Source organism: Pantherophis guttatus, chromosome 3, assembly GCF_059756535.1.
Source record: "Pantherophis guttatus breed Tessera chromosome 3, ASM5975653v1, whole genome shotgun sequence".
In the NCBI taxonomy this organism is placed as follows: domain Eukaryota; kingdom Metazoa; phylum Chordata; class Lepidosauria; order Squamata; family Colubridae; genus Pantherophis; species Pantherophis guttatus.
In genome coordinates this window covers 162,867,758-162,894,441 of record NC_142065.1, presented here as the reverse complement: position 1 = coordinate 162,894,441, position 26,684 = coordinate 162,867,758, and the positions used below count along the sequence as shown (strand labels likewise).

The 26,684-nt window shown below is 37.7% G+C and overlaps 1 protein-coding gene across 1 annotated transcript; it reads left to right on the top strand.

Moving 5' to 3' along the window:
* Positions 1–6,299: 6,299 nt before the first annotated feature.
* NAPG (NSF attachment protein gamma) lies at positions 6,300–20,310 on the top strand. Its single transcript, XM_034429449.3, has 12 exons — positions 6,300–6,883; positions 8,484–8,551; positions 9,907–9,991; positions 10,973–10,990; positions 11,577–11,607; positions 12,504–12,613; positions 12,718–12,784; positions 14,321–14,391; positions 15,069–15,147; positions 16,461–16,540; positions 17,098–17,227; positions 18,513–20,310. Exons 1-12 carry the CDS (start codon positions 6,828–6,830, stop codon positions 18,660–18,662), a joined length of 945 nt encoding a protein of 314 aa, XP_034285340.1. The 5' UTR covers positions 6,300–6,827; the 3' UTR covers positions 18,663–20,310.
* The last annotated feature ends 6,374 nt before the right edge of the window (positions 20,311–26,684 follow it).

Here is a 26,684-nt window from a genome sequence, read left to right as displayed (position 1 = left end):
TACAGATGACGAAAAAAGGACTTGCAGACCTATGTTTTGAGACATATGAATTTTTTTTTGAGATATGAGTCGCTCTGGAATGTCATCTTGACAGGGTCCAGAAAACAAGCTTTTTTTGTCACCCATTTTCTGGAACATTTTTCCTCCAGAGATCAGGCTGGCCCCAACCCTCATTTCATTTCATTTCATTCTATGTTCAGGCCGAGTCCTGAATGTGTGAGAGGTCTGTCTCCTGTTTATATTAATGACAGTTGTGGTTTTCTTGGGTCTGTTTTAATTTTATATACATTTTTACTTTTTTAACACTGTTTGCCACCCAGAGCAATTTGTTGAGATGGATGGGTTATATCAATTGTGTCATGGTTCCGAGTAATGCTCCCAACTAGTTTAAGACTGTGAGACTGTTGCTTTGTCAAAGATCCTGTTTGTTGGGTACATCATATCAGCACGTTCAAATGTAAAGCCAACTCAGAATAATTCCCACACTTTGGCATAATTAAATGATAGATACTGGCCACCCCCCTTGTGTCACAGATCATATTAGTCAACCAAGCAGGTGATGGGCGTCTTAGTTCTCCCTCCTGCCATTGCTAGGGCAAGTTGGGTTAGCCTTGGTTCTCATGAGTCTTATTGTTATGTCTGGCAGTCTGGAGGAAAACATTCTACATTCCATAAGTCCCCCTCCATAAGTGAGGCAACTAAGAAATGAAGCAGAGAAAATTATGGCTTCAGCTAGAGTCATTTCAAGAATTGACAGACGGCTCCCCTTACATCAAAAAGAGCATTTATAAAATATGAATCACAGACAGAGGTTAGACCCTCTTTCAGCTGCCTCTCACCCCATCCCAACATTCTGGATTTTTGAGGGTTATCATGGAATTTCTTTATTAACTAGTCTGCTCTCACATTAGTGCTCTTAACCCAGGTGGCTTCTGACAAAGAGTACCCCTTCCATTGCACTAAGTGGACTTCCAGCGGCTCCACAGGATGTTGCGGACGCTCCTTTGTGGAGCGCTAGCCCCGCAACTTTGTTAGCTGCTAGAACAGCAAAAAAACAGCTGTCTAGCGGCGAAGAACCTCCCCCCCCCGGGGAAAAGAGGGGGAAGAGAGCAGCCAGGTGCAGGGTAGAGCTCCCTAAGAGCCCTAGAATTAATTCTGGGGCTCGAAAGATGAGAGCTCCCCAGGAGCCTGGGAAAGCTCCAAAGCCGGGACGCCTCACCAAAAGGCAGAGCAAAACGCCGTGACCGCCCCTGCTATGAAATTGAAACAAATTGAGAACTGAAGCAGGCAGAAGAGAGACAGGAGGCTACATAATTGCAAGTATTTATACGTCAATTCCATTGAACATTGTTTCTTTCCGAGCCTACAAGAGCGGGGCTGAAGCGGAAAGGGGGGGAAGACTGTGCTGGCTTGTTAACACAAAGAGACGAAAGTGAAAGTTAAGAAGAAAGTTTTTACTGACTCGTTAACTTATTAGCACCTTTCAGCTACCAGCCCCGCTCAAAAAAATTTTTAATAAAGAATTTCTTTATTAACTAGTATGCTTTCACATTAGTGCTCTTAACCCAGGTGGCCTCTGACAAAGGGTACCCCTTCCATTGCACTAAGTATTATAACTTCCCTTTGTAAAGCCTAGAATCCAGGATCCACTTTATTTCATAGTGGATTTCCCTTCCACCACTATGGGCTTTGGTGCCACTTGGGCTATCGGTCTCATCTCAAAACCGACTACCGGCTTTAACAGACTACTGTAGAAAACTGGATGTATTCTCCCCAACAGGCACGGAAGCTTCAGCTCCACAGTTACCAGATTGATGATCTTTACAATGGGGAATGGTCCCAAGAACTTAGGACTCAGTTTTTTGCATAGCGGCTTTAGCTTTAGTACTTTGTGGAGAGATAGACTTTCTCTCCCAACTGGAAGGCTCTCTGAAGGGCCCATTTCTTATCGGCCTGCTCTTTGTAAGCTTCTGTTGCATTAATTAGTGCTCGCTTTACATTCCTCCATGCAGTCTGTAAGGAGTAAACCCAATCTGTCAAACTAACAGAAGAGGGAGGTTCCTGGGGGTATTCTGGCATGGGAATGAAGTCTACTCCATTGACCACTTTGAAGGGGGTGAGCCCTGTGCTACTGTGCACTGCATTGTTGTACGCCACTTCAGCAAAAGGCAGTAGGTCTGTGCAAGTAGCTGCTGATAGTGGGCAGATGGTAATCTGGAACAGGTGATAAAATGAGCCTGTTTGGAAAACAGGGCAATCACTGTCCAAATCACTGTATTCCCACTGCTCTCTGGCAGTTCCATTATGAAGTCCATTGTAATCTTTTCCCAGGGCCGAGTAGTCTCAGCTACTCACTGCAGCAACCTGGACGTTTCCCCAGTCTCCTGTGAATGTTGCACAGCTCCTTACATAGCTTTCATTGTTCTTTTTCATCCCTGGCCACTAAAACTGCCTCCCGGCCACGTGCAAGGTTTTCGGGAACCCAAAGTGGCCAACCTGCTTGGCATCATGGCTCTGTTGTAGGACCTGCATCCTCAGACTGTTAGGGACATAGTTTAGTCCAGTGCTGGCTAACTTTTTTGCTGTCATGTGCCAAAAGCAGGGGGAGCGCAGGGGGGTCACACACACGCGTGCCCACACCCATAATTCAATGAGCCCCACTCTCACACATGGTACCCCCCATGCTCGCCTCCCCACTTTTGGCACGTGATGGCATGGTGGGCCCATTTTTCACCCTCCCCAAGCTCCAGAGGCTTTCTTGGAGCCTGGGGAGGGCAAAAATGGCCTTCTCCACACCCCGGAGGCCCTAGGAGGCTTTCTAGGAACCTGGGGAAGGTGAAAGCGGCTTTCCTTGGCGCACCCATGCATGCTGGAGCTGAGCTAGGGCAACGCCTGCGTGCCCACAGATATAGCTCCGCATGCCACCTGTGGCACGCCTGCCATAGGTTCACCATCATGGGTTTAGTCCCCTTCCAAGCCTGATGGTCAAGAGCTGCAAGTGTTCCTTGAGCCAGGGGTCTTTGTAACTCAGTTTTGAGCTTCTGGGTAAGCTTTCCCCCCAGTTTTGGTAAGTTGTCACGGGGTTCACTGTCGTGTGGTCACCTGGGTCACTTTTGGAGGGAGGGGGATAATTGCATTAACCACCTCTTCCTGACTACTCTTGTACTGGGGCATTTGTGAGAGGGCATCGGCCAGGAAGTTCTTTTCCTCTGGGAGCTACTTTAGGGTGAAGTTGAATTGGTTAAAGTATTGTGCCTACCTGACTTGCTTCGGAGAGAGCTTGCGGGGAGTCCTAAGCACCTCCAATTTTTTATGGTCAATGTATACTTTGAGTGTTTCTTTACTCCCTTCCAGGAGGTAGTGCCCACCAAACCTCAAAACCTCCTTCTTCCATACGGCCCAGCATCTTTCCATGTCAGTAAGTTTAAAATAAAATTTAAAATAACCTGGGTTTTAGAATTTTGGGATGAACATGAAAACAACAAATAAGAAGTCAGTGGTCCTCTTCCACAGCATAACGATAGGGAGAAGTAACCAAATTCTACTGAAACAGTAGAGACAAAAGATTATTTTCACCAATTTATGGTGAAAAGCTAAGTAATATTTTATGGAAGAAGAATCATGCTAGAATAAAACTTGGAAGATAGTTCACAATCATACATTTTCAACATGGGATAATACAGGTTCAAATATCTGTTGTTCCAGCAATCAAGTGCCTTGGCGTTCAGCAAGATCCAAACAGCCAGCCCCTCTCAAGTTTACCTGGTGTTTAACAAAATTCTGATCTGGAGGAAGCTGTTTCATCCAATCAGTCTGGTCCTGCAACCTGGCTTTCTTCCACCAGTCAGTCTTATTTTTCTCCACTTAGGAGTAGTTGAGACAGAGAGGCAGTGCATCACAAAATAGAGCTGCTGAACTGAAAGATGCCTGGACTGGATGTTTGGTTTCAACCTTAAATTTTCTGACATACAGCTCTAAGTCCCAACAGCTTAGCCTGGCTCCTTCTTCTGGCAGTCCCTTCCTTTATCTCAGCACATGTTGAGCAAAACCACAGCTTTCACTACTGAACAAGGCAAAGGCACTTCTCTCCAGCAGTCGAAGAGGTTGTATCCGTCCAAGGCACTTCTCTCCAGCAGCCGAAGACGTTGGCTACACAGCTACCAAGTCCTGTAGCCAGTGAAAAGGAATAGTTCTGCAGTGGGCTAGTTGGAGCCCTGTAGATCACTGCCTCTTTTAGTGTTTTCCTCCATGTGAGTCAGATTATTTGCATAGTGGTGGGCTCATCCTGTTTCCCTTCAGATTCTTGTTCTCCTGTGGAATTTGCCCAAAATAGAGGGAAATGTTGGTCAGAAAAAAATAGCAACCATAAGACCTAATGAATGTCATTGCATAAAAATATTCAAATATGATCCAGGTTTGCCATACATAATATGGATTTAGAGATCAAAGGACTGTACATGTAAGCAGCATCATATTTGAATCTTATCCAGTCAATTTTGCATGTTTCTCTTTGGAGTACATTTTTCTATTTTAACTGAAATGTTCCACATCACAACAGATAATGCTCTTAGCACGTAGTGTAACTGCGTAATGATTTTCATTTTTTTCACACACATATCAAACCTATACTTCTCCAGCAGTGTGTTTCACTTTTTCAGTCTTTCAAAGATGTTCTTGTTGACCTTTTTAATATTAGCTTTCCCCAATTAATTTCTATTTCTAAACTACATCTAGTGCTTAAAAGACAAAAGGCAGCCCCTCACTTCACAATCTTGCTGTTCAGGCTTCATCCACAAATGGACATTTTTATTGCCCTTCCAAGATCTTTTTCTTAAAATCCAACTTTTCCCCCACGCCTTGGGTTGAGTGCTGAGAATTCCTTTGTAGGAATGCCATATGGTTGAGTAGATGCTGGTTTTATTGTTTCCAGATGTTTTCTATTTTGCCTTATTGTTGTTAATTTGTTTTTATTATTGTATACCATTCAAGAGTCTCTATGGAGCAAGGTAGCCTTACAAATGTATTAAATGAATTGTACCTCTTCGCCATAGGTGCTGTTGTGGCCTGTCAGCAGCCTGTGCGGATTGTAGCTGATTCTGACAGCAAGGAGACTGGTGTGGTGCTGTGCTAGCAGCCTATGCAGCTGGCACTTGAGTCAGACAATTAGAAGGCTGGAGAAGATGTGGTGCCAGAGACAGGGATTCAGCCAGGGCCTTCAGAACCTCCAGAAGCTCCTTTAAGTGAAGAGGACGAAGAGGAGTCTCTTCTCGATGCACAGGCGTGCAGAGCTGCCAAAAGGCAGGAGTGGCTCCTCAGGAGGAGGTCTCCTCGAGAGTAAGGCTTGGGGCTAATTGGCCACTCCCTTAGCCTATTTAAGGAGGAACACCGACTGAAGCAATTTGTAGGGAACAACTTTAGTTCGCGTCTGGATTCTCTGCAAATTGTTTCTGGGCTTTCTGCCAACCTTAGTAAGATTGTGATTACTTTATCTTTAGTTTCTTATAGGCTGTTAAGAAAGTTTATTAACAGCCTTTGTTTTGAAACAGACTGAGTTATTTTAGTAAATTAAGTTTTGTACAAATTTTGTGTGTGCTGTGTTCTTTGGGGTCCGTAGCTGGGGCAGAACAGGTGCTTCTGTATGGGGGGGTGTGGGGTATCAGTGGCATGAAAAGGATGTATATAATCAGGTGACCAAATATAACTCAGCCCCTAGGGCAGAGTTCAAATGCCCAGTCATGCTCATCATTTGACACCATTGACCCCTCTGTGGATGCTCTTGGCCCCACAAATGTTTTCTGGCTTTCTGTAGTGCCAAGGAGGGCTTCACTTGTTGCACTTTGTTTCATTTCTACTCTGACTGGATACAGGTAGTCCTCAATTTACAACCACAGATGAGCCCAGAATTTATGTTGCTAAGTGACAAATTGGTTACGTGAGTTTTGTCCCATTTTACGACTTTTCTCGCCACATTAGTGAATCATTGCAGTTGTTAAGCTAATTGACCCACTTGTTAAGTGAATCTGGCTTCCCCATTGACTTTGTTAGGTCGCAAAAAGTGATCACATGAGCAGCGGTCATAAATATGAACCAGTTGCCAAGCATCCGATCATGGGAATGCCGCAAAGGTTGTAACTGTGAAAAGTCACTTTTTTCAGCGCCGTTAACGGAACGGTCACAAAAATTGAGGACTACCCACACTGTGCCCAGTGGCAAAAATACTCCCCTCTCTTCACTGATCTCTACAGTTCACTGACAGTTTTTGGAGTGGCTGTGGAAGATGGGGAATTCTGGGAGCTGCAGGACACACTTCTGGGAGGGGGGGCACCCACGTTAGGTGGGGCTGCAACATGCTGAAATATGTTCGGCTAGATTGTGTTGGTTTAATTCAATAAACCATATTTCAGTTCACCTTGAGTTTCCGTGCAAGAGCATGAAAGGATTTTGGATAGGATGGCTGGCTTCATTCGAATCTTAAAGCCCCTGGAATTCTAAGATTTTGAGGGTTCCAGTTCTTTCCGTGCAAAAAGAATGTAAACGCCCTTTTATCCGAGGAAGACAATATTACGATTTTTATGAGCCGCGAGATTGTTTACGCTGCCCATCCGTTGCCCTCTTCCTCTTCCTTCTCCGGGGAATTCCGCTTAAACGGATCGCTTCCAAGGAATTAAGCTACGGATCCGACAGCCTAAAAGGAAAGAAAACTCGTCTCGCTTGCGCAGGCGCACCTTTGAAGCCCGACTCCGCCTTTTGCATTGTTTGGACGGAGCGGCTTTCCTTATTCCGCTGACGTCGACTCTTTGAATCGCCGCGATTCCGGCTTGGGTGATATGGCTGCCCAGAAGATCAACGAAGGTTTGGAGCACATCGCCAAAGCGGAGAAATAGTGAGCGGAGCTGCAGGAACGGGCGGGCCGGCGGGAGGCAGAGCGGAAAGGCGGGGCCCCTCCCTCCCCACCGCGGCTGGGCAGGGCGATGAGTGGGCTCTTCCGCCTCTTTTTTTGGCCACCACCATGGCCAAAGGGGGCTCCCAAAGAGGGTCAAGGGGCGGCTGGTTTGGAGAAAAGACCCCGCTGGGTCAAAATCTGCAGCCTGGGAAGGAGTAGGGTGGTATCACGAGATGGGTTTGTGGATCCAGTGGATCCTCCTGTTTAAAGATGCACCAAGGAGTGGAGGTTCATCTTCAGGCTCCAGCTGTGCAGGCTGGAATTGGGCGTTTTGTGTCAAGGTCCCCTTTTCCCCTTGAGAAAAGAAGCTTCTGGTTTGGAGAAGCTCTGATCTTACTTATGTACAGGTGGTCCTCGACTTAAGACCACAACTGAGCCCAACATTTATGTTGTTCCAGTGAGACATTTGTTAAAGTGAGTTTTGCCCCGTTTTTTACGACATGTCTTGCCATGTGATATATATAGGATCTCCTGCTTGAGCAAGGGGGGCTGGACTAGAAGACCTCCAAGGTCCCTCTCAGCTCTGCTCTGATTCAAAAAAAAAATGTGTCACAGCGAATCACTGCGTTTGTTGAATTAGTAACACCGTTGTTAAGTGAATCTGGCTTTTCCATTGACTTTGCTTGTCAAGTCACAAAAGGTGATCACATGAAAAACCCACACCCCCCAACCATTATAATTATGAACCAGTTGTTAAGCATCTGAATGTAAATTACATGACCATGGGGATGCTGCAACGGTCATAATTGTGAAAAATGGACATGGGTCACTTTAGTGCCGTTGTAACTTCAAACGGTCACTAAGTGAACTGTTGTAAATCGAGCACTCCCTGTAGTACAAAACCCTATAGGTTTTACATTGATTAAGCAGACTGCTCAATGGTCTTACTGTTTTTCATGGACTGATTGTCTCTTGAGTTGGAAGCTCTGTAAATGATTGATTTTGATTATGTTCCTTCCTATTGGGGTTGATTTTTAGGGACTACATAAATGGCTTTTAGCCATGGTGGTCTGTCTCTAGCCTGATCCTTCAGGTCTTCCAACATCTTGCTGCTGGTCATCCTCTTCTTTTTTCTTTCTCTTTTTGCAACATCAGAGCCTTCTCCAGAGAGCTCCGTCTTTGCATAATGTGTCAGAAATCTTCTATAATTGAGTATCATTTATGTCATATTACAGCTGCCTATCCCTCTTTTTCTTCAAAGACATCTGCTGCCTGAAACAGTTATTATTAGCGCTTCATCTGGTCCTGGCCTTCCTTGGCTGAGATCCTTAAATTATGACAGACAGAGAAAGGGGTTGAAATGGGAAGCCATATCTGAGCACAGTGATAAAATATGGCCTCCAAAACATAGCATGAGACTTGACTATATATATTTTCTGTAGCTTGTCCATCAAAAAGGTGAACCTGATATTGGGACCAGGTTTCTGCTATAATGAACTGAAATTAATGGTATGAAAGATGGCATGAAAGCTGTGTCCATCCCTTCCCCTGTGTCCAGCCATTAACAATATTATTAATGGCTTCACATTTTGTTTTTCAGCTTGAAAACTGGATTATTAAAATGGAAACCAGACTATGACAGTGCAGCTACAGAATATTCCAAGGCAGGTATGTCTTGTAAAATAAGGGGGTTGTTTTTAAATCTTAATTTCTTCTGCAGAATAATGGTTAATTAAGCTCTAAGAATAGGACTTGATGTCCAGAAAAACTTCACATTTCAAAAGCAAATCTGACATTGAATTTAATTAAATTTGGAAATAACTTTTCAAATTATAACATGAAATATCAATTTTCTTGATATAAAACTGTAACTCCCAATCTCATTTTATTATACTGTACTGATGATTGTTTTTGATATATATCTCTGTGTGTGTGTGTGTGTGTGTGTGTATGTATGTATGTTAAATCTTAGAAATTATTTTTCCTTTTTCTTTTCTAAAAATGTTTAATAAAAAAAGTAAAAATTAAATGTATTTCATAGTCATTGTGGTGTATGCAATAAAAACAATTTCCCTAAACCCATTTTTATGAATATAATTTATTGATGAACCCTAATTCAAGTATTTACTGTATCATACTTATTCCACACATGGGCTATTGATAAAAATAGTATGCTTTGGTTTACTAACAAATTGTATTAATTTTATCCTGCACCGTTGGATGGCATTTACGAGTAGTCCATGTATTTTTTTTTAAATAATAGCAGTTGCTGCCCTTTTGAGACTTTACAAAGTTTTATCTACCTGTGTTATAATCTAGTAACTAAAGATCTGAATGTTATCTTGTCTCTTGCTTGCATCAAGTATATGTCTGTTGTATTTTGGATAACCCATTTCTCTTTTTAATCTGGAATTAAGTCCTATTGTATTCAATAGCACGTACTGGGATTATATCAAGTAGACTACATATATTTTGATTTTAAGCTTATAGGAAGTTTGTGAAAAGAGATAGGAGGCAACTACTGGATTGGTTAGCTTCCCTAAGAACCTATAGATCAGGAATCACCAATTCATTTGGAACAATGGACACATTTGAAAGCTCAAAAAATGCCTTTTAGTAATAGATATAGCTATTAACAATACATATCAAAAAAACCTCTTTAGACAATTATCTTTTTTAGAGCAAGTAGGCAAACTTTAATTTAACTATTTATTTACAGCACAGGGCTATAGGAATCTGTAATTTTCATTTTCTATGAATGTTTAAGGGATAGAAGAATACTTTCCTAAATAAAGATAATGCTTAAAGTTAAGGCTTTACTTTGAATATCTAAAAATGTATTCAGTTGGGGCAGCAACAGGAAAAGCACCCACACAAATGCCACATCGCCCCCCCCCCCCCAAAAAAAATCTTTGACTAAAATGCTGGATAAGAACAATTTTAAAACAATAAATTATGTCTTTTAAAAATTGCTAAAGTTATTTCCCAAAAGCAATAATGTTCTTTTTTATTATTTTTTGCAGCTGTTGCTTTTAAAAATGCCAAACAATTTGAACAAGCAAAAGAAGCTTATTATAAAGAAGCTCTATGCCATGAAAATAATAAAGCGTATCTTTTCATTATTTGCTGTTTCTACCTTAATTGGAGATCATGTTGGGTTTATATGAATTTATGCCTATTCCAAATATATAATTGTATTTTGTCATATTTAAGGGTGTTTTAACAGAAAACCAATAGAAGACTATTCCCTGCAATAGGAAAAAGTTATTGTACCTAGGTATATCCAGATCCAATTTTGTGATTAATTATGTAATTAAATAACAAACTGTTAAGTTATAGGACATGCTTGTCCTTTGTAATATTTCCAGACCTCCCAGTGACCCATTAATGTATATTCATTGAGATTTTTATTTCTATGGAAAAATTGTTTTGAGTAACAAACCGGCATTAGAATAGCAAATACATTTCTTGTATATCAAATCTGTGAGGAAGATTTCAGAGAATTCCTTCATTGGCCTCATTGCTTAGCCATTCATGCAAGAGATGCTTAAAATATGACTATTCTTAGGAGGATTACAGAGTGTTTTAAGAAGATCCTACATATTTTAAAATCTTGCCTAGTCATGATAAGACATGTCCCCTTTCCCCTGCAGTCTTTCTGTTTCCAAATATGTTCTGGAATGTTGAGAAGTCTTCAGGAGTAAATCAGAGGAACTTGGGATATTATGGAAAAAAGGGGAAGAAGAGGAAAATATGTTGCAGTGTGATATCCTCTTGCACAATTTTGGATATGACCAAACTTTGAAATCTCCGATGGTAGGAAATCCTAGTCATAGAATTGAAAGCTAAAGTACTTAAGAAAAATAATACATTGATTCTGAAGAAGGCGTGAGGGCTTACTGATACATTCTGTGCTTTATCAGATTTCTTTTCTCTTCGTCAGGCTTCTGTTTTAAAGAGAATGTTTAATTGATGTATGATTATGAATTTTTGAAATTCCTAAACCTAAATTGGAATTATCCAGAAATATTTTATATGTATAGTACATGCATATATATTTATCCTTGACTTGAAATAACATAAATCCAGCTTCTTCCATGCTGCAAAGTACGTATGAATATTTGTCAAATTTGATAATATATGTGAAATACAATTGATATCAACCAGAATTGATAGTCCGTTACATAGATACTGTACATATACATACATTACATATAACTTCATCAAAGTATAATCAAATATTGTTAGAAAGTTGAGCATTTTGGAAGGAGAAATGTATAACTATAATATATTCAAATATATTCATGTAGTTCTCCCTAGCTCTCCATTTTTTGTAGAAAAAAAATGGTCTTTTCAAGTGTGCTGATTTTCTATTGACATTAACAGTGTCATTTAGAAAAAGAATCCGCTTTTTATATATATTACCATTTTTCCTTGGTTGAGAAACCAGTTGTAGCCAGACTCAACTGAACACATAGGCAGAAGGCTGGAGGTCTCAGATCTCCTTTTCCAGGAATTGTTTTTATTTTAAAAAACATTTATATAGCTGTCCATCTTCTATCAAACTCTAGATGGGTCCAAATCAGCAGTTAAACAATACTAACAATAAAACAATACAGTACAATATTGAAACCATCCTATATAACCATGAGATGTTTACTTGCTCAGTTATACTTTTAATTTCTCTTTTCAGGGCTTATGAACAAGCGGGAATGATGTTAAAGGTATGACAGGGTTGTTTTTTTTAATGAAGTTAAAACTAAATATTAGAATGACCTGTGCAATATTCATGTATTGATAAACCTGTTTGGGGATCCATGATTCACCGTTCTGTATAGACTTACAACTTCTCCTTTGCATTGAATTCCATTTAAATGTGCACTTTCTTTATAGAATTGTTAACTCACATTTTTCTGGGATGTAACCTGTGTTGTCTGATCAGATATTTGGAACCCTCCCTACCTCCCCTCCATCCATCCATCCATCCATCCATCCATCCATCCATCCATCGATCTAGTTTTCTTAGAAAATGAATTCATAACTTTAGCTTTGGCACATGCTGTAGATAATGCATACTTGAAAAAGTTATTCTTGTAAAATGATGGGAATTTTCCTAGAACAATCCATTGTTAGAGCAAAAGAACAGTTTTCTGCTTTTCTCGCTCACTTACATGTACATCACTTGATATCAATGGCATTTGGAAAGCCTTCACAGATCAATCATGGATTTAAAAAATGTAGCCTTTCAAAGTTTTTTCAATCACATTGGAATTGTACTGCCCCAATCAATTGCCTCTGGGCAGTTAACAATCCAATATAAAAAACACAGTGTAATAAAATGTAACAACATTGTTTGTCTTCAGGAAATAAGTGAAACGATGCATATATAAAGCTGTTGTTTACACACACTGAATTCTGGGGATTTCTCCTGCTGTAATTTTTTAGTCTGTTGACTATTTCTATTTATCAGAAATTGCTCACTATTACCCAAAAGAGATTTAGCAAAATACTTTAAAGTGAATATTATTTTTTATTAGATTAAAACACTGATAGCAACTTATTTTATACTTCCTGAGAAATAGGAAGTTCTTCTTCCTGACTCTTTTTCTTTCATCTTCAGGAGATGCAAAAACATCACGATGCAGTGGAATTGATTCAGAAAGCCAGCATGATGTACCTGGAGAATGGAACCCCTGACACAGCTGCTATTGCACTCGATCGGGCTGGGAAGTAAGTCTGAAATCTCAAGCTATTAGTTTGTTATCTGGAATAGAAGGCAGATTTCTTTAGTTCTTTGAGTACCTGAGTAATAATGTTGAACCTTTTATTTTTAGGGTAATAGAAAACATAAATCCAGACAAAGCTATACAGCTCTATCAGCAAACGGCTTCAGTATTTGAAGTAAGTCTTCTGAAACTGTAAAATAAAATACTTTTTAACAAAGAATGCTGAAAGTGATCAGTCAGTCCACTGTTGCAAATTAAACTATTTACCAAAAGGTGAATATTAAGAGCTGTGGTGTTTTCAAAACACGTATTGTATATATTACTATTTTCTTGCCAGTTACTGCTACAGATTAGTGGACAAGCTGATGTGGTAGATGCCATCTTTGTATGACTTTTCCCGCTTCTATTTGAAAATGTCATTTGTTTATGTATAGTGCAAGTTAGCTGCAGGGAGGAATGGCAAACTCTAAACTGGCTAGGTCAGTGGAACCAAATCTGGCCATAAGCTATCTTTCTCCACCTCATCAACAGATTTCTCAGCAGTTTTTTAAAAATGCAGTATCTGGCTTAGTTACATTTTAACACTACATTGTCTTCTAAGCACATTGCATTAAACTATCCCTTGTTGCAAATAAGCAAGCCTCAATTTGATATAGTTCCCCACTGATGTTTTTGTAGCTAGAAAGGGGTAAGAAAGATTTGGGTTTTGTAAAATATTGTGCCATCAATGATGGCAAATCTATGACATGCATGTCAAAGATGACATACCATGACATTTTGGATGATATGCCACCAACACCCATCAACAACTATTCTCGAAAGCATGTCCTGTTCTTGTGAATTTTTTGGATGTTGTGGAAGCCACATGATAATAGGGTGTGCTCTGCATTGCCTCAAGCAAGAGGATTGTGTTCTCATGTGACCTCTGGAACCTCTAAAAATCACATTATAATGGGTTGTGCTTTTGTGTGGTTTCAGAAGCTGCAAAGTTTGTGGAAGTGAAGATCATTCTTCATGAACAAAGGGCTCAAGCAACTCAGAACAGCCTAGACTAGGCTGCAGGGCCTTGTCAACAGAAAGAGAACACTGCCTGAAAGAGGCGGGTGGCAGAGCCTGGGGAACACTGGGCCATGAGGGCAATCATACCATTTCCCAAGGCTTGCATGTATTGAGTGGCAATGATGGCACTAGGGCTAAAATCAAGGACTGGGCCTAGACTTCAGGTCCAGCTTTAGCACTGCCACTGATTACCACTGTTCAGATTGCCCTAAGTGTCTGGGGAGGAACATATAGAATTGTTTCGTTTTTCTGATTGTGTGTGACAGGCCAGCAAAGTCATTTTCTGAATTTTTCACATTGAGTTGACATTAGTGGTTTAGCTTCATGATTTCTCTACACTGACAAATGATCATTTGTCTGAGATATTTTTAAAAGAAGCCATTTTGAGAAATTGAAAAGTAATTTAGCCATATAGGATGGGGAAGTGTGGAGCAGATGTAGTATCACATATTAGCATGATGTGGTCATAGGTTATATCGTCTAATTCATAAAATTGTATTGTATCAAACTTTGTGTAATTCAAGAGAAATGCAATTGGGGAATGGTATGTATTTCAATCTGAGTTAGCTCATATAATTCAGAAAACTTTCATTAAAATCAGCCACTTAAACTTTGCTTATGCCTATACTTTTGTTTTTGTTTTTTTATTCAGAATGAAGAACGTTTACGGCAAGCAGTTGAAATGTATGGAAAGGCTTCAAGGCTTTTAGTTAGAGGCCGTAGGTGTGCATCATAAATGTTGTTGTTTTCAAAATCAGAAAAAGCAGTTCTAGCTTATTTGACAGATTCATTGTAATATAAATATTATTGGGTTATGACAGCGGCCACCAACCTTTTGGGCAACGGATCAGTTCCGTGGAGAGAGGTTTTTCCGTGGATCAAAGGGGGCATGGATTTGCATGCTGCTTTCATCCCATGGATGGGGCTTTGCTTGTTTGTACAGCCTAGTTTCTGGCATGCTTGGTCCATGGATTATGCAATATTATTCAAGTATCAGCTGTTCCACTGTGCAACATAATTCATATTTTAACAATTTTTTTTAAAAAAATAGCTCAACCAATGAATCTGGTTTCGAGAAGATCTTTTGCTTTTGTTTGTTCATTAAAAGCTTCATTAAAAGCTTTCTGTTTACGTAAACATAGAGGCACTCTTAATATATCTTGATACAATGTATCATCTTTGTGTATATAAATAAGGCCTGAATGTTCATTTCTGCAGGAGTTTGTATTGATAACTTTAACTGCAGTTTTAATATGGGCTCAGTTTTAATATGCTCACACAAGGAACATGTTCTTGTTTTTTCCATTGAAATAGTACATTTATTTGGGAAATTGGGTATTCTTGACCTTCTGATTCCTGCAGATTTAAATAAACATTTCTTGCTCATTTTTGTTTTGCAGACTAGATGAGGCTGCGCAATCTATTCAAAAAGAAAAGAGTATTTATAAAGATATTGAAAACTACCCAACGTGTTACAAAGTATACAACTATACATTTCTTGTGGTTTTTGCAGGGAAGTGGGGATTGTGTTTTTATCTTTTGAATTATTTTAACTTGGGGGTTTCACTTCTAATTGCACACCATTATTTGAATTCTTTCAGTTGATTTTAAAAGAGTTGCATGGAGAGGCCTTTATAAAATCTAGATCTTCAAGTATTTATTTAGTGTAATTTGATCACTGGGATTAATTTTCTCCCACGGTGCTGTAAAGATATGAATGCCACTCTTTCTTAATATGATTTTGGCACTCTTCAGTCATGATTAGGTTTGAGCCGCTATGAAATATTTTGGTTTCCTAGATTTTGTGGAAATTGTGTTGTCTGAGTTTTTGACATTAGCTGTCCTTCTGTTGTAATAACTAAAAACAGAAAATTGTGCAGATAATACACTAATACAAACTGATCTACACATGTTTTGGTTACTATTAATATCAGCAAGGGCTTAGCTCGCAATGCAATCTTTCCACTTCTTTTGAGTCAGCAGCCTGAGGATAAAAAACAATATTCTTTCTATTTTCATGGTAGACAAATTGTTCAGTTTATGTCACTGAAAACTACATGGGATCATTAATCGCACATAGATTTAAAACATGCATATTTAAAACACCCTTTTCTTCTCTGAGAAGAAACCTGGATTTCTCATTGTGGTTACATGAAAAGTTAATATTTAATCATTCATTTTGGGAGATTCTTTTGACCTCAGATTTAATCTCTGTTATGTGCCGTACTTTTAGCTGCATTCAATGAAAGAGATCATTAAGTGCCTAAAATTCTACTGTGATTTCATTCACAAACCCTTCCTACAAACTGTTCTGATCAGTAGATGCAAAACTCGTACCCTTTATTTGGAACACTTTTAACTGACAAAATGAGCTAGCAATCAAAGTACATCATATATTTACGTTCTTCTGTACTCTTCACATCCCAGATTTATTTTTCTAAAGGGATGATTATCCATAACCCTATAAAGCAGGGGTGTCAAACTCACGGCCTGCGGGCTGGATGTGTCATGCACTGGCCACGCCCACGCCCGGTTTAGCAAAGGGGAAAAAAGTGATATGTCATGTGATGCTGCTGTAGTGACGCGAGTTTGACACCCTTGCTATAAAGCCTCTCTACCAAGGATCTTGCAATCTTTTAGTAGAATCTCTGTTTGTAGAAGAAAATTGTCCTTGTTTTGCTACTATACTATATCCCTTCCTTTCAATAGAAATTATTTTTTTTGATATAGGTTGGTTAAAGTGTGAAAAATACTGTTTTTCTTTATAAATATCCATTATTATTATTTTTTAGAAAACTATTGCCCAGGTCTTAGTACATCTTCATAGAAATGACTATGTTGCTGCAGAAAAATGTGTCAGGGAGAGCTATAGGTAAGTTGCTTAATACATTGATTGAGTTTTAATTTAATTTGTGTTTGAGAGGACACCCGTTTACACACTTGTCATTTTATCTCATTAAGTTTTGAGAATTACAGACTTTCCCTATATATTGCCATTTAGGTATCTGATTTATTAACATTGTTTTCTGCCACAGAAATTAATCTGTACAATTTCTCATTTATTAACATGTACTTCTTTGAAGTGCTCAGGAAGCCAGCTGGCAATTAAACTATATCTAGATAGTGTATAGTAATTATGCTACAACCCTATCATAACTAACTGTATTGTAATTGTTGCTTGGAATAATTAACTTGGTGATAAAATCCAGCAGAGAAAGTAAAATTGGTTCTAAATGCAATTGGCAATTTGTGCTAGAAGGCCCACTGTGCATAGGAACAGTACAGGTAATAAAGAAGGCATTCCACAGACCAAAACGCATTCTGATCATTATCCAGAATATTTATTTAAGAAAATCTGTTCTTTTTTTCTTTGTATATAAGTTTTCTCAATTTTTAAAATAGCCTCAAATAAATGCTTAATTGCTTCAGCATACCAGGCTTCACAGAAAGTGAAGACTATGCAGCCCTGGAGCAGCTCCTAGAAGGGTATGATCAACAAGATCAAGACCAAGTATCAGATGTTTGCAATTCTCCACTCTTTAAGTATATGGACAATGATGTAAGTTGCTGCTTTTATTTACTGAACAGAGTAGCTATTAAAACAAGTGGGGTTTTTTAAATTGAAAAATACAGATGATATAAATCAGTTGGACCACTGATGAATGATGTGTGTTATTGATAAATTACTATAATATATCCAGTATTTAAAATTGAATATTTGTAAGCTACTACATTCTCTTTACATAGAATAGAATAGAATTGTTTATTGGCCAAGTGCGATTGGACACACAAGGAATTTGTCTTCAATGCATAAGCTCTCAGTGTACATAAAGCTATAAGTGATAAATCATGATCATAGTCATCATAAAAATATGTTCATCATAAATCATAAGATACAACACTTAGTGATAGTCATAGGATACTAAATAAGCAATCAACATAAATCATACTAGGAAACTAAAACAATATAAATTGTAAAGATACAAGCAACAAAGTTATAGTCATAAGTAGAAAAGGAGATAGGTAATAGGGAAGGTGAGAAGAAAAATAGTATTACAGCCTTACTAAATAGTTTGACAGTGTTGTGGGAATTAGTTGTTTAGCAGAGTGATGGCATTTGGGGAAAATTGTCCTTGTGTCTAGTTGTTCTGGTGTGCAGTGCTCTATAGCGCCATTTTGAGGGTAGCAGTTGAAACAATTTATGTCCAGGATTGAGGGGTCTATAAATATTTTCACAGCCCTCTTTTTGACTCGTGCAGTATACAGGTCCTCAATGGAAGGCAGATTGGTAGCAAATTGTTTTACTTCTGTGATATTATAATATCTAAACTACTGCCGTATCAGCACTTTAAATGAATGGTACAGAGCATGTAAAAACAGCATTAGAAGAAATCATTTATTTTCTTGTTTTCTTCTGATGTCTTATTCTGGATTTATAGTGTTTTTGGAGACATTTTCCTGTCTGGAAAAGAATGAAAATTGCTGTAATTTATTTGTTGTGGAGATCAACCTCTCCTGAGCATATGTATAAGTGTTTGATAGCTTTGCTTTCTTGGCTGCTTCATTTTATGTTTTTAGTAATAAATATTTTGTTTTCATGTAGCAATGAGATGCCTTTTAGCTTGCAGACTGTTTTCCTTAAGGTAGTTTATTTGTACAAGGTGGCATTTAATCATTGGGTGTTCTACTATTAAATTGATATTTTCCAGCTGTTTTCTTAGGAACAAAATACTCTTCATTGTATTAGATAGCGCTTACTACAACAAGGTTATCTAGTGCTTTGATAAATAATTGTGATGTGCTTTTAAAATGCAGGCATCTTATTATTATTTTACCTTTGCCAGTATGCAAAGCTTGGCCTTTCGCTTGGTGTCCCAGGAGGAGGTATGAAGAAGAAATCTCCAGATACACCACAAAGTAAAGGAAGTGGAGCAGTTGTATCAGCTTCTCGTGGAAATGAGGAAGATGATGAATATGCAGGTGGATTGTGCTAATTCTAACTCTGTTCTCAAATACTATGTTAGCTGTTTGCCCAGTGAACAAATTCCAGGGGCATTTAAAATGGCATCATTGCAATCATGAAATTGGAATGAAATAATCTTGGCTTTGGGATATTTGTATACAAAGCATGACTATGCACCTTGAAGTATTTCTGGATTACAATCATTAACCATAATTCTTTACAATGTGTTGTTTTTAATGCAGTACTTGAATATAGTTAGAACTTCCAAAAAGGGAGAGAGGAAGGAAAGGAAATACTTATATTGGATTTTTCTCCCTAAACATCTGTAAACTGGGAATCTCTTTCATGGCTCAGTATCAACAGTCCTGCTAGTCATACTATTTCTGTTTTTGAATAATACCATTAAATTATTTCAAAACATCTAAAAGCGTGATAGATTTCCTTTTGCCTCTTTGAATATAATATTTAATGACAAATTTGTCTATGATTTGAATAGGAATTCACTGGAGTTTCTTTGCCAGTAAAGTGCAGGTTATTAGAGACAGGAATTGTGACAACCATTGGGTTCTTTCTAAGTACGGCTGTCATGAGATAGAAAATTCAATTCTTCTTCTAGTCATTGAATCTAATGTGCAATGAACAAATAAGATGTACATGTACTTTGTAGATAAATAAAAAAAGAAAAATTCAGCTAAAAAAGATTATATAGTGTTCTGTTTGAAATCCCAGTGGACTAGAACCATTTGACATTTATATGCTTTATTTCTTGAATATTCTTTGGTATTGTAGAGCTCACATTTTCAGTTTTTGTACAATGAGATTTTGCTGGAAAAATTTAAAATAATTTTTCATAGACATGCAGACATTAGTTCTTGCTACCTTCTATTAAATTCAACAGTTCTATTTAAGGGAATTTAGGCAAATACCAACTAGATTGTGGCTAGCTGGAATAACTGTTCACAATAGTGTATTATATGACAAAGGAAAAATAACAATCAAATGCTCCTCTTTGTTTATTCAGAAAAGCTGTAGGCTTTTGATTTCCTGAATCCAGGAATCAGAGAGTTTTCAACAAATAGAGCATAGGAATGTTGAATCTAGAGCCAAATTAAAAAAAACCTGGTATATTGAAAATTTGACATAGAACATGGAATGACTGGCAATGGAAATAAAATTTTAATTCTAGATTATGCTTTTAAGATTGGAATTTGTGACAGTGGATCTATTTAATACATTCAATGTCTAGCTTTGAATATTTAACCTACTTTTCTATATTATACCAGATTAAAAAGTAATTGATTTGCTGTTTCCCTTGTGTAATGCAAATTATCTGTGCTTTCCAAATAATTAGTGCTTTGTTTTCCAAGGCATTATACACATTTCTTTTAATTGGATCAAAAATGTAGCAGGGAAGACAGTTTTGGAAGAAATTGCCAGCTTTTACTGAGCAAGATTGCAACAATTGGTTTGCACGAGTATGCTAAAATGTTACATCAAAGTGACTTGTTTGTATATCCAGATGCTGTGTAAAATGATTTTTGCCATGTGAACCTTGTATTTAATGGTGCCCAGCTTCTCTGTAAATGCAATAGAGTATGAAAGTTGTCATAATTGCCCTGCTGATCTAGCCTAAGGAACTCTGTAGTTCACCCGTACAAAATAAAAGCAGTAAACTCTAATGGTTGATTTGTGAACCTTATTACAATAAGGATCATCCTGTAGAAGCAATAAACTGTCAATCCCCAGAAAATGAGCATCGGGGTTCCTTAATTACATAGATACTTATCTCATAGCAGTTTAATTGTACATAGAGGTGAAACTCAGAATAATGGAAGACAGTAATGTGAGGTTGATGATTATAGTAATTGTAGACCATTTGAACTGGTCTCTGGTTTATGACCGTGCCTTTAAAAATAGTTTGGAATGTTTAATAGCTAAAAAGGATAGTATCTTTGGCAGAAGAAAGTAATGTCCCTCATCTGACATTTGTACAGCAATTCAGCAATTTTCCTTAGCTTTACCTTTTCAGTAAAATATATAACTATTGCCACAAGATGGTGCTGTGACTATTGTTCAGCCCCATTTTAGTCACTAAAAAGTAGTCTTGATATTTTTGGAATTTTCAAACCTCCAGGAGGCAGTATATGTATTTATATCTGACATAGCAAATAGATTGTGGTAAGACCAGCAACACATATCCAGCGGAATGACCTCCTGCTGGTATCAGTAGCAAAAGGTAACCCCCTTGTAATATGAAAAAAACCCACAACTACTAAATTATAGTAAATGAGTAGCAGAAAATGAGATAAGCCTCCCTTTTGAAGACTTAAGAGTGATCTGATTGCTGTTAAGTAAAGTCAGTCATGAACCATTAAAATACAATTACACTGTTCAGTCATATTGATTGTTGATATGACTTAATAGCATTCGTGTTCTGGGAATTTCACTTAACTGTATAATTCAGTAGTTTTCAAGGAACAGTAATAAGCAACACAATCATCTGATATGTCAACATTTTACAAATAATATTTTATTTATTTGATCAATATATTAACTGCTTCAATCAATGAAGCAACTATAGTAAGTGAACTATAAGGAACAGAAAGCAAAAGGAAAAAATGCAGTACAGTAATAGAAAGCAGCAGGAATGCCAGACTGGAGATATTGCTGTAAAAAGAGTTGCCAAGAATCAAATTGCCTCTGCAGCTCTTCCAGAGACCCGCATGGTCAGGCCCGTATGGACTACAGAGACTTGCATGGTCAGGCCCGTATGGACTACATAAACAATGCATAAGCATAAAGTAAAACAAAACCAGACAACCAACTGTAAAAAAAAGCTAACTCTGTAAATGTTACAAAAGACATCAAGCGTTTCTAGCTTTACGGATTCCTAACACCAATCTGAATCTCATCTTCATTCCAATAAGCGTCAGAGCAATTAATTAAAATCATAACATAAATCCCACTTATAAAAATTTTGGTCTGTGCACTCAGGTTCACTTCCAAGGGTAAGTTAGGATTTGACACTGATGATACGTGAAAGTTTCCACTCCCAAATCCATTGCACCTGCTTTGAGCTATAAATAGAGCTAATTTATCCTTGGAATGTCTGGAAAGCAGAACAAAAGTCAATTGTAAGCAGAGTTGGACTTGTTTTTATTGGTTCCTTGAATCTCTGGTACTATTTCACTTTTTTGACTGTATCCCATAAAGCCTTGATTTTGGCTGGTAGATAAATTTTATAAAGCTGTGAAAATCTAAACCAATATTGTATGAACTTCAATCATATTTGCTACTGATCTGGCACTAAGAATATATAATTGACATTTGAGAAAGGAATCCAAACTTCCCAGATCTGAGGAATGTCTGTACAGGAACAACAACAAAATAGCCTCAGTCCAATAATGAAACCTTCACGTATGTTTTACAAAACAAAACAACAAAACAAAACAAACAAGTTTTCTGTCACATATATGTGCTTGGTGCTGTTATTAGGTGGTTATTTCCTGCAGTTTCTAACAGTTTTCTGGGGTGCAAGATGCAGATGTTAAAGCCGCTGGTTCCGGAAGGCCTTTCAAGAATTTTGGGTAGCTTTACATTAATTCCATCTGCAAGTTCTGCCTCCTTCCTTCAGATCAGTACAAATTGCAATTATAGATGGTGCTCAAAATCTTCTCAAAAATACATCTTACAGCTACTGCAGAACTTGAAAGCTTCATAAGCATGTATGGCCAAGCCTAGAGAACATATATTTATTTCAGTGTTAAAAATAACAACACATCAGAGAATTCAAATGGATAGACATATTGTCTTCTCCATCATTTACAAAAGAAGAGAATCAGGTGGCTTCATTTTCCCTGTAATTATGTACATTTTAAACATTTTAAATATATTTCATGAATGATACTTATTTCATTTTCAACTATGATTGTTTCAATAAATTGAAATACAAAAATATTGACCTGTTTAACCATACAAAATTTAAGGGACAAACTAGGTCCTTGTGGTTTGAATTGTGGCATTTACATGTTTCAGCCTCCTTACCTAATTCTATATGTAAAAGGGAAAAGCTTGTGTCCATGAGCACAATCACTCTGAAAAGAAGATGCTGGCAGTGACTAGACTAGACTAGACTAGACTAGACTAGACTAGACTAGACTAGAATAGACTAGACTAGACTAGACTAGAATAGAATAGAATAGAATAGAATAGAATAGAATAGAATAGAATTCTTTATTGGCCAAGTGTGATTGAACACACAAGGAATTTGTCATTGGTGCATATGGAAGTTGCTAAGATAGCATCTCCCCCCTCCCACACACAAAATGCTATGGGAAAATTAAAAAACATACTTTGCAGAATAGAACAAACAAGTTAATTTTGAGGTTCATTTATGCTATTTAGTATATAGTATAAATACTAAATACTATAGAGTAAATAGACCAAAACTATCTCCATATGTATTTCAGAGCCTTGATGAGCTCAAGGGTGATGCATGATTAAGTGAGAAACGTGGAACTGATTGTTCATCCTGATGTCCATATAATATAGCATTATGGTGATCATCTGCTATAAAGGAATTGTACTAAGAACATTATGCATTTTTAAGTGGTCTGGAGTGGTCTCTGATCTATTTTCCGCAAATACACAGTATGGTTTTAATTAGGAAAGGGTGTGGAGTCCCTATTTGTATTGGAATTTGAGCTTCATGGATTCTCAGAAGACCCTCTCCTGCCCCTCCTTTCTAAAGACTGAAGCAGAATCATGATAAAAATAATTTTTGGTTGGTTACCAAAGCCAACCTAAATTTAAGGGAGCCCTAAACATTTCACTCCAAAGACATCAGAGCTACAGAACAGGAAAAAAACCAACAACATTAAAGTCTTGGCTGCGGTTAAACACACACAAAAAAATAAATCCTGATTCTGTCTAGGGAGGGAAGAAACTAATATGAAACAGTGGCTTTCAAACGTAAGTTTATAGGGCATAGAGGTGAGAGAAGAACTTAACAATGAAGAGAGAAAAAGAAAAAAATGTTCAGAAAGCCTGCGTTAGGCATAGTTTGGGATGAGTGGAAAAGAAAAAGGCAATTCTGCTTTTGGTATTAGTTCCCCAAAAGACAACCATGAGCACCAAAAGTGAGAACTCACCCTTGAAAACCCCTCCCCAGTATTATGTTCCAGCAACATCTGACTCCAACATAACTAGTTATAAATATAGACAAATATATAAACAAAGAGCCGTGACTGACGCAGTGGTTAGAATGCTTTATTGCAGGCTAATTCTGCTGACTGCTAGCAGTTCGATCCTCACCATCTCAAGATTGACTCAGTCTACAATCCTTCTGAGGTCAGTAAAATGAGGACCCAGACTGTTGGGAGCAATATGCTGACTATAAACCACTTAGAAAGGACTGTAAAGCACTGTGAAGTGGTATATAAGTCTAAGTACTACTGCTATTGCTACAAATCACTTCTGTTGCAGTTGGCCAATCATTTTACTATCCCATTCAGTTCTTTGGTTGTTTTTCACTCTATGGAGGTAAAAACATTCCTCCTTTTTTTCTCATTCTCACCCCCTTTGTGCTAAAAATCAATTTCTTTAGCTGCTATTTTGTATTGTAGGTATTATTTTGCTAGACAAGAGTCCTCTGAGCATTTCTTCTACCCCCAGTAAATGATCCTTGTGACAGTCACCCACAACACTTTCCTCTAAAAGGTATTATTATGAGGGTAGAAAAAGCAGAGAAGGACCATATTTTGCTCTAGTCAGAGGCCCAGATCAGCTCCTGGCTCTGCTGTTTCCAGAACAATCTATTACTGGGACATAATAAAATCATTAACTAAACAGCTAAAAATATTCTAATCCAGAGTTTAAAACATTGATGCCAACACTACATTGATTTTCATATACGCAGATCTTTGAAGCACACTCCAAAAATTAGCACTGAAGAGAAAAAAAAAACCCATTATCCAGAAGGCCAGCATGTACAGTCATGCATAATTCCTGCACTGAAGACATTTAGTGTGGAAGAATAGCAGCAGAGAAATTTTATTGTTAAAAGAAACTTTAATCAAGAAGAGATTTTTTTATAATAATTACAATGATTAAGAATATCAATAGCATATTTTTTGCATCACATTGCCACTGTGTTTTCCCGTTATTATCAAAACCAAAGACTAAATTGTAATTTTTCTTGAAACAGTGCATTTGTTGCTTTGAAATATATTTATAGAAAAGATACTGCAATCTGGAGGGGCCAATCACATTGATTTCTCTTTATGAAAAGCTTAGCTTGCATAAAGCTCTTTCTCATACAATGTGTACTTCAAGATTCATGGCAATACATGTATTCCACAATACGTAGCACTGCAGAAAAAATAAACACCATTACTTTTCCTTGCTGGTTCAAAAATACAATGCTTGGAGTTTCCCGTTGCCTCGGAGAAGAGGGGAGCCATACTTTTGGCCTCCATTTTACAAATTCCTTTTCTATGTAATCGTAATTGTTTAGAACGATTTTTAAAGCCCCACCAGAAATTTGGACACTGAACAATCTGCATTAGAATCATGCCTTTAAATTTAGCTGTGGCTGGGTAGGCTTCTTTATTCAGTGGCAAGAGGAATGCATTCTATCCATTTTTCCTGTTGAAGGCTATGGTTCTTGAACAAATTGAAGCTCATTTCTAAGTGAATTGCATCAACATGTATTTTAAAAAGATTCACACTTTTTTTTAAAGTATGATTTATACATATGCATTCAAAAAAAGTACTTAGAAGCATGTTATTCCTTCAATACACATGCAAGTGGGATTCCATGTAAGAATTGAATCTGCTTTGGTGGTGTAGCGGATAAATTGCTAACTGTGTGAATCAGAAAGAGTCGAAGATTTATGGTTGCACACCGCACTTTTACAGAATACATCACTTTGAAAGCATAAGGCATGCATGGAGGTTTTATACATTTTAGTAGACAGTATTTTATAAGCAACATGGATTTCTTGTTTTTGACTCACTGTTAAATATTGTCTTTTAATAAAAATGAGTACTAGTTGCAAAAAATAAAACAAATATTGTCAAAACAGTATTGAAGAATGTTTATCATTGATTAAGTTGATCAAGTTATGGACTGCATTAGTACACTCTTATTGCAACACCAAAACAAGTTCAGTGGCATGTTTTCATTAACTGGAACATGTTTTTTAAAGGTGTCATTGTCCAAGAAAAAGGAGGGGAAGTTGGAATAGCTTGCAAAACGTAGTACTGCACAGAGGAAAAAGTAGCAATAGAATGTGGGGAATGGGCATGGTGGTGATGATAATTAAGGTAGGTTGCATTACTAGTAAGTTCTGGCCAAAAAACCGCTTACAAAAGCTGCTTTGTAACGGCCCTGTTTCTAGATAATGTTAAAAGATTTAGTTTTAAATGGAGAAAATTTAAAAAGATTTTAAATCTTAAACGGAGAATTGCAGCTGCAGTTAAGTGGCACTTCCAAGAGCAGAACCACTGTGCTTCTGGTTATAGTTACTGGTGGGCAAATGAAAGAAGGTTGCCATAGCTATTTCGGAGATGTGGGCTTCCTAGCCACTATGAGGAAATTGGATACCAGGTGCAAATGTTTTTTTGTTTCAGGATTCACAGGAGATCCTTGTTTTAGTAGAAAAAATAAGAAAGAAAAATGCATATGATGTCTTACTATGGTAAGAATTTGTAATTGGTACCTGTTTAATGGACTCCATCTTATTTTGTAAGCTGGAATGACAGTTTTCTCAAATAACTGCACAGAATTATTTAAAAAAGACATTGAAATCCAAGGGTCAGTGGGTCACATTTCTCTAGAGCACGGGTGTCAAACTCGCCGTGTCACATTGCCATCATGTGATATATTGCAACAGTTTTTCTCTTCGCGGAGCTGGGATGGGTGTGGCCTGCACATGATGCATCCAGCCCGTGGGCCGCCAGTTTGACATTCCTGCCTAGAGAATTCATGTATGCAAGATAAACATCAGTTAATATTTCATCTATAAATTTGGTAGTCTTTAAGGTTCGGATT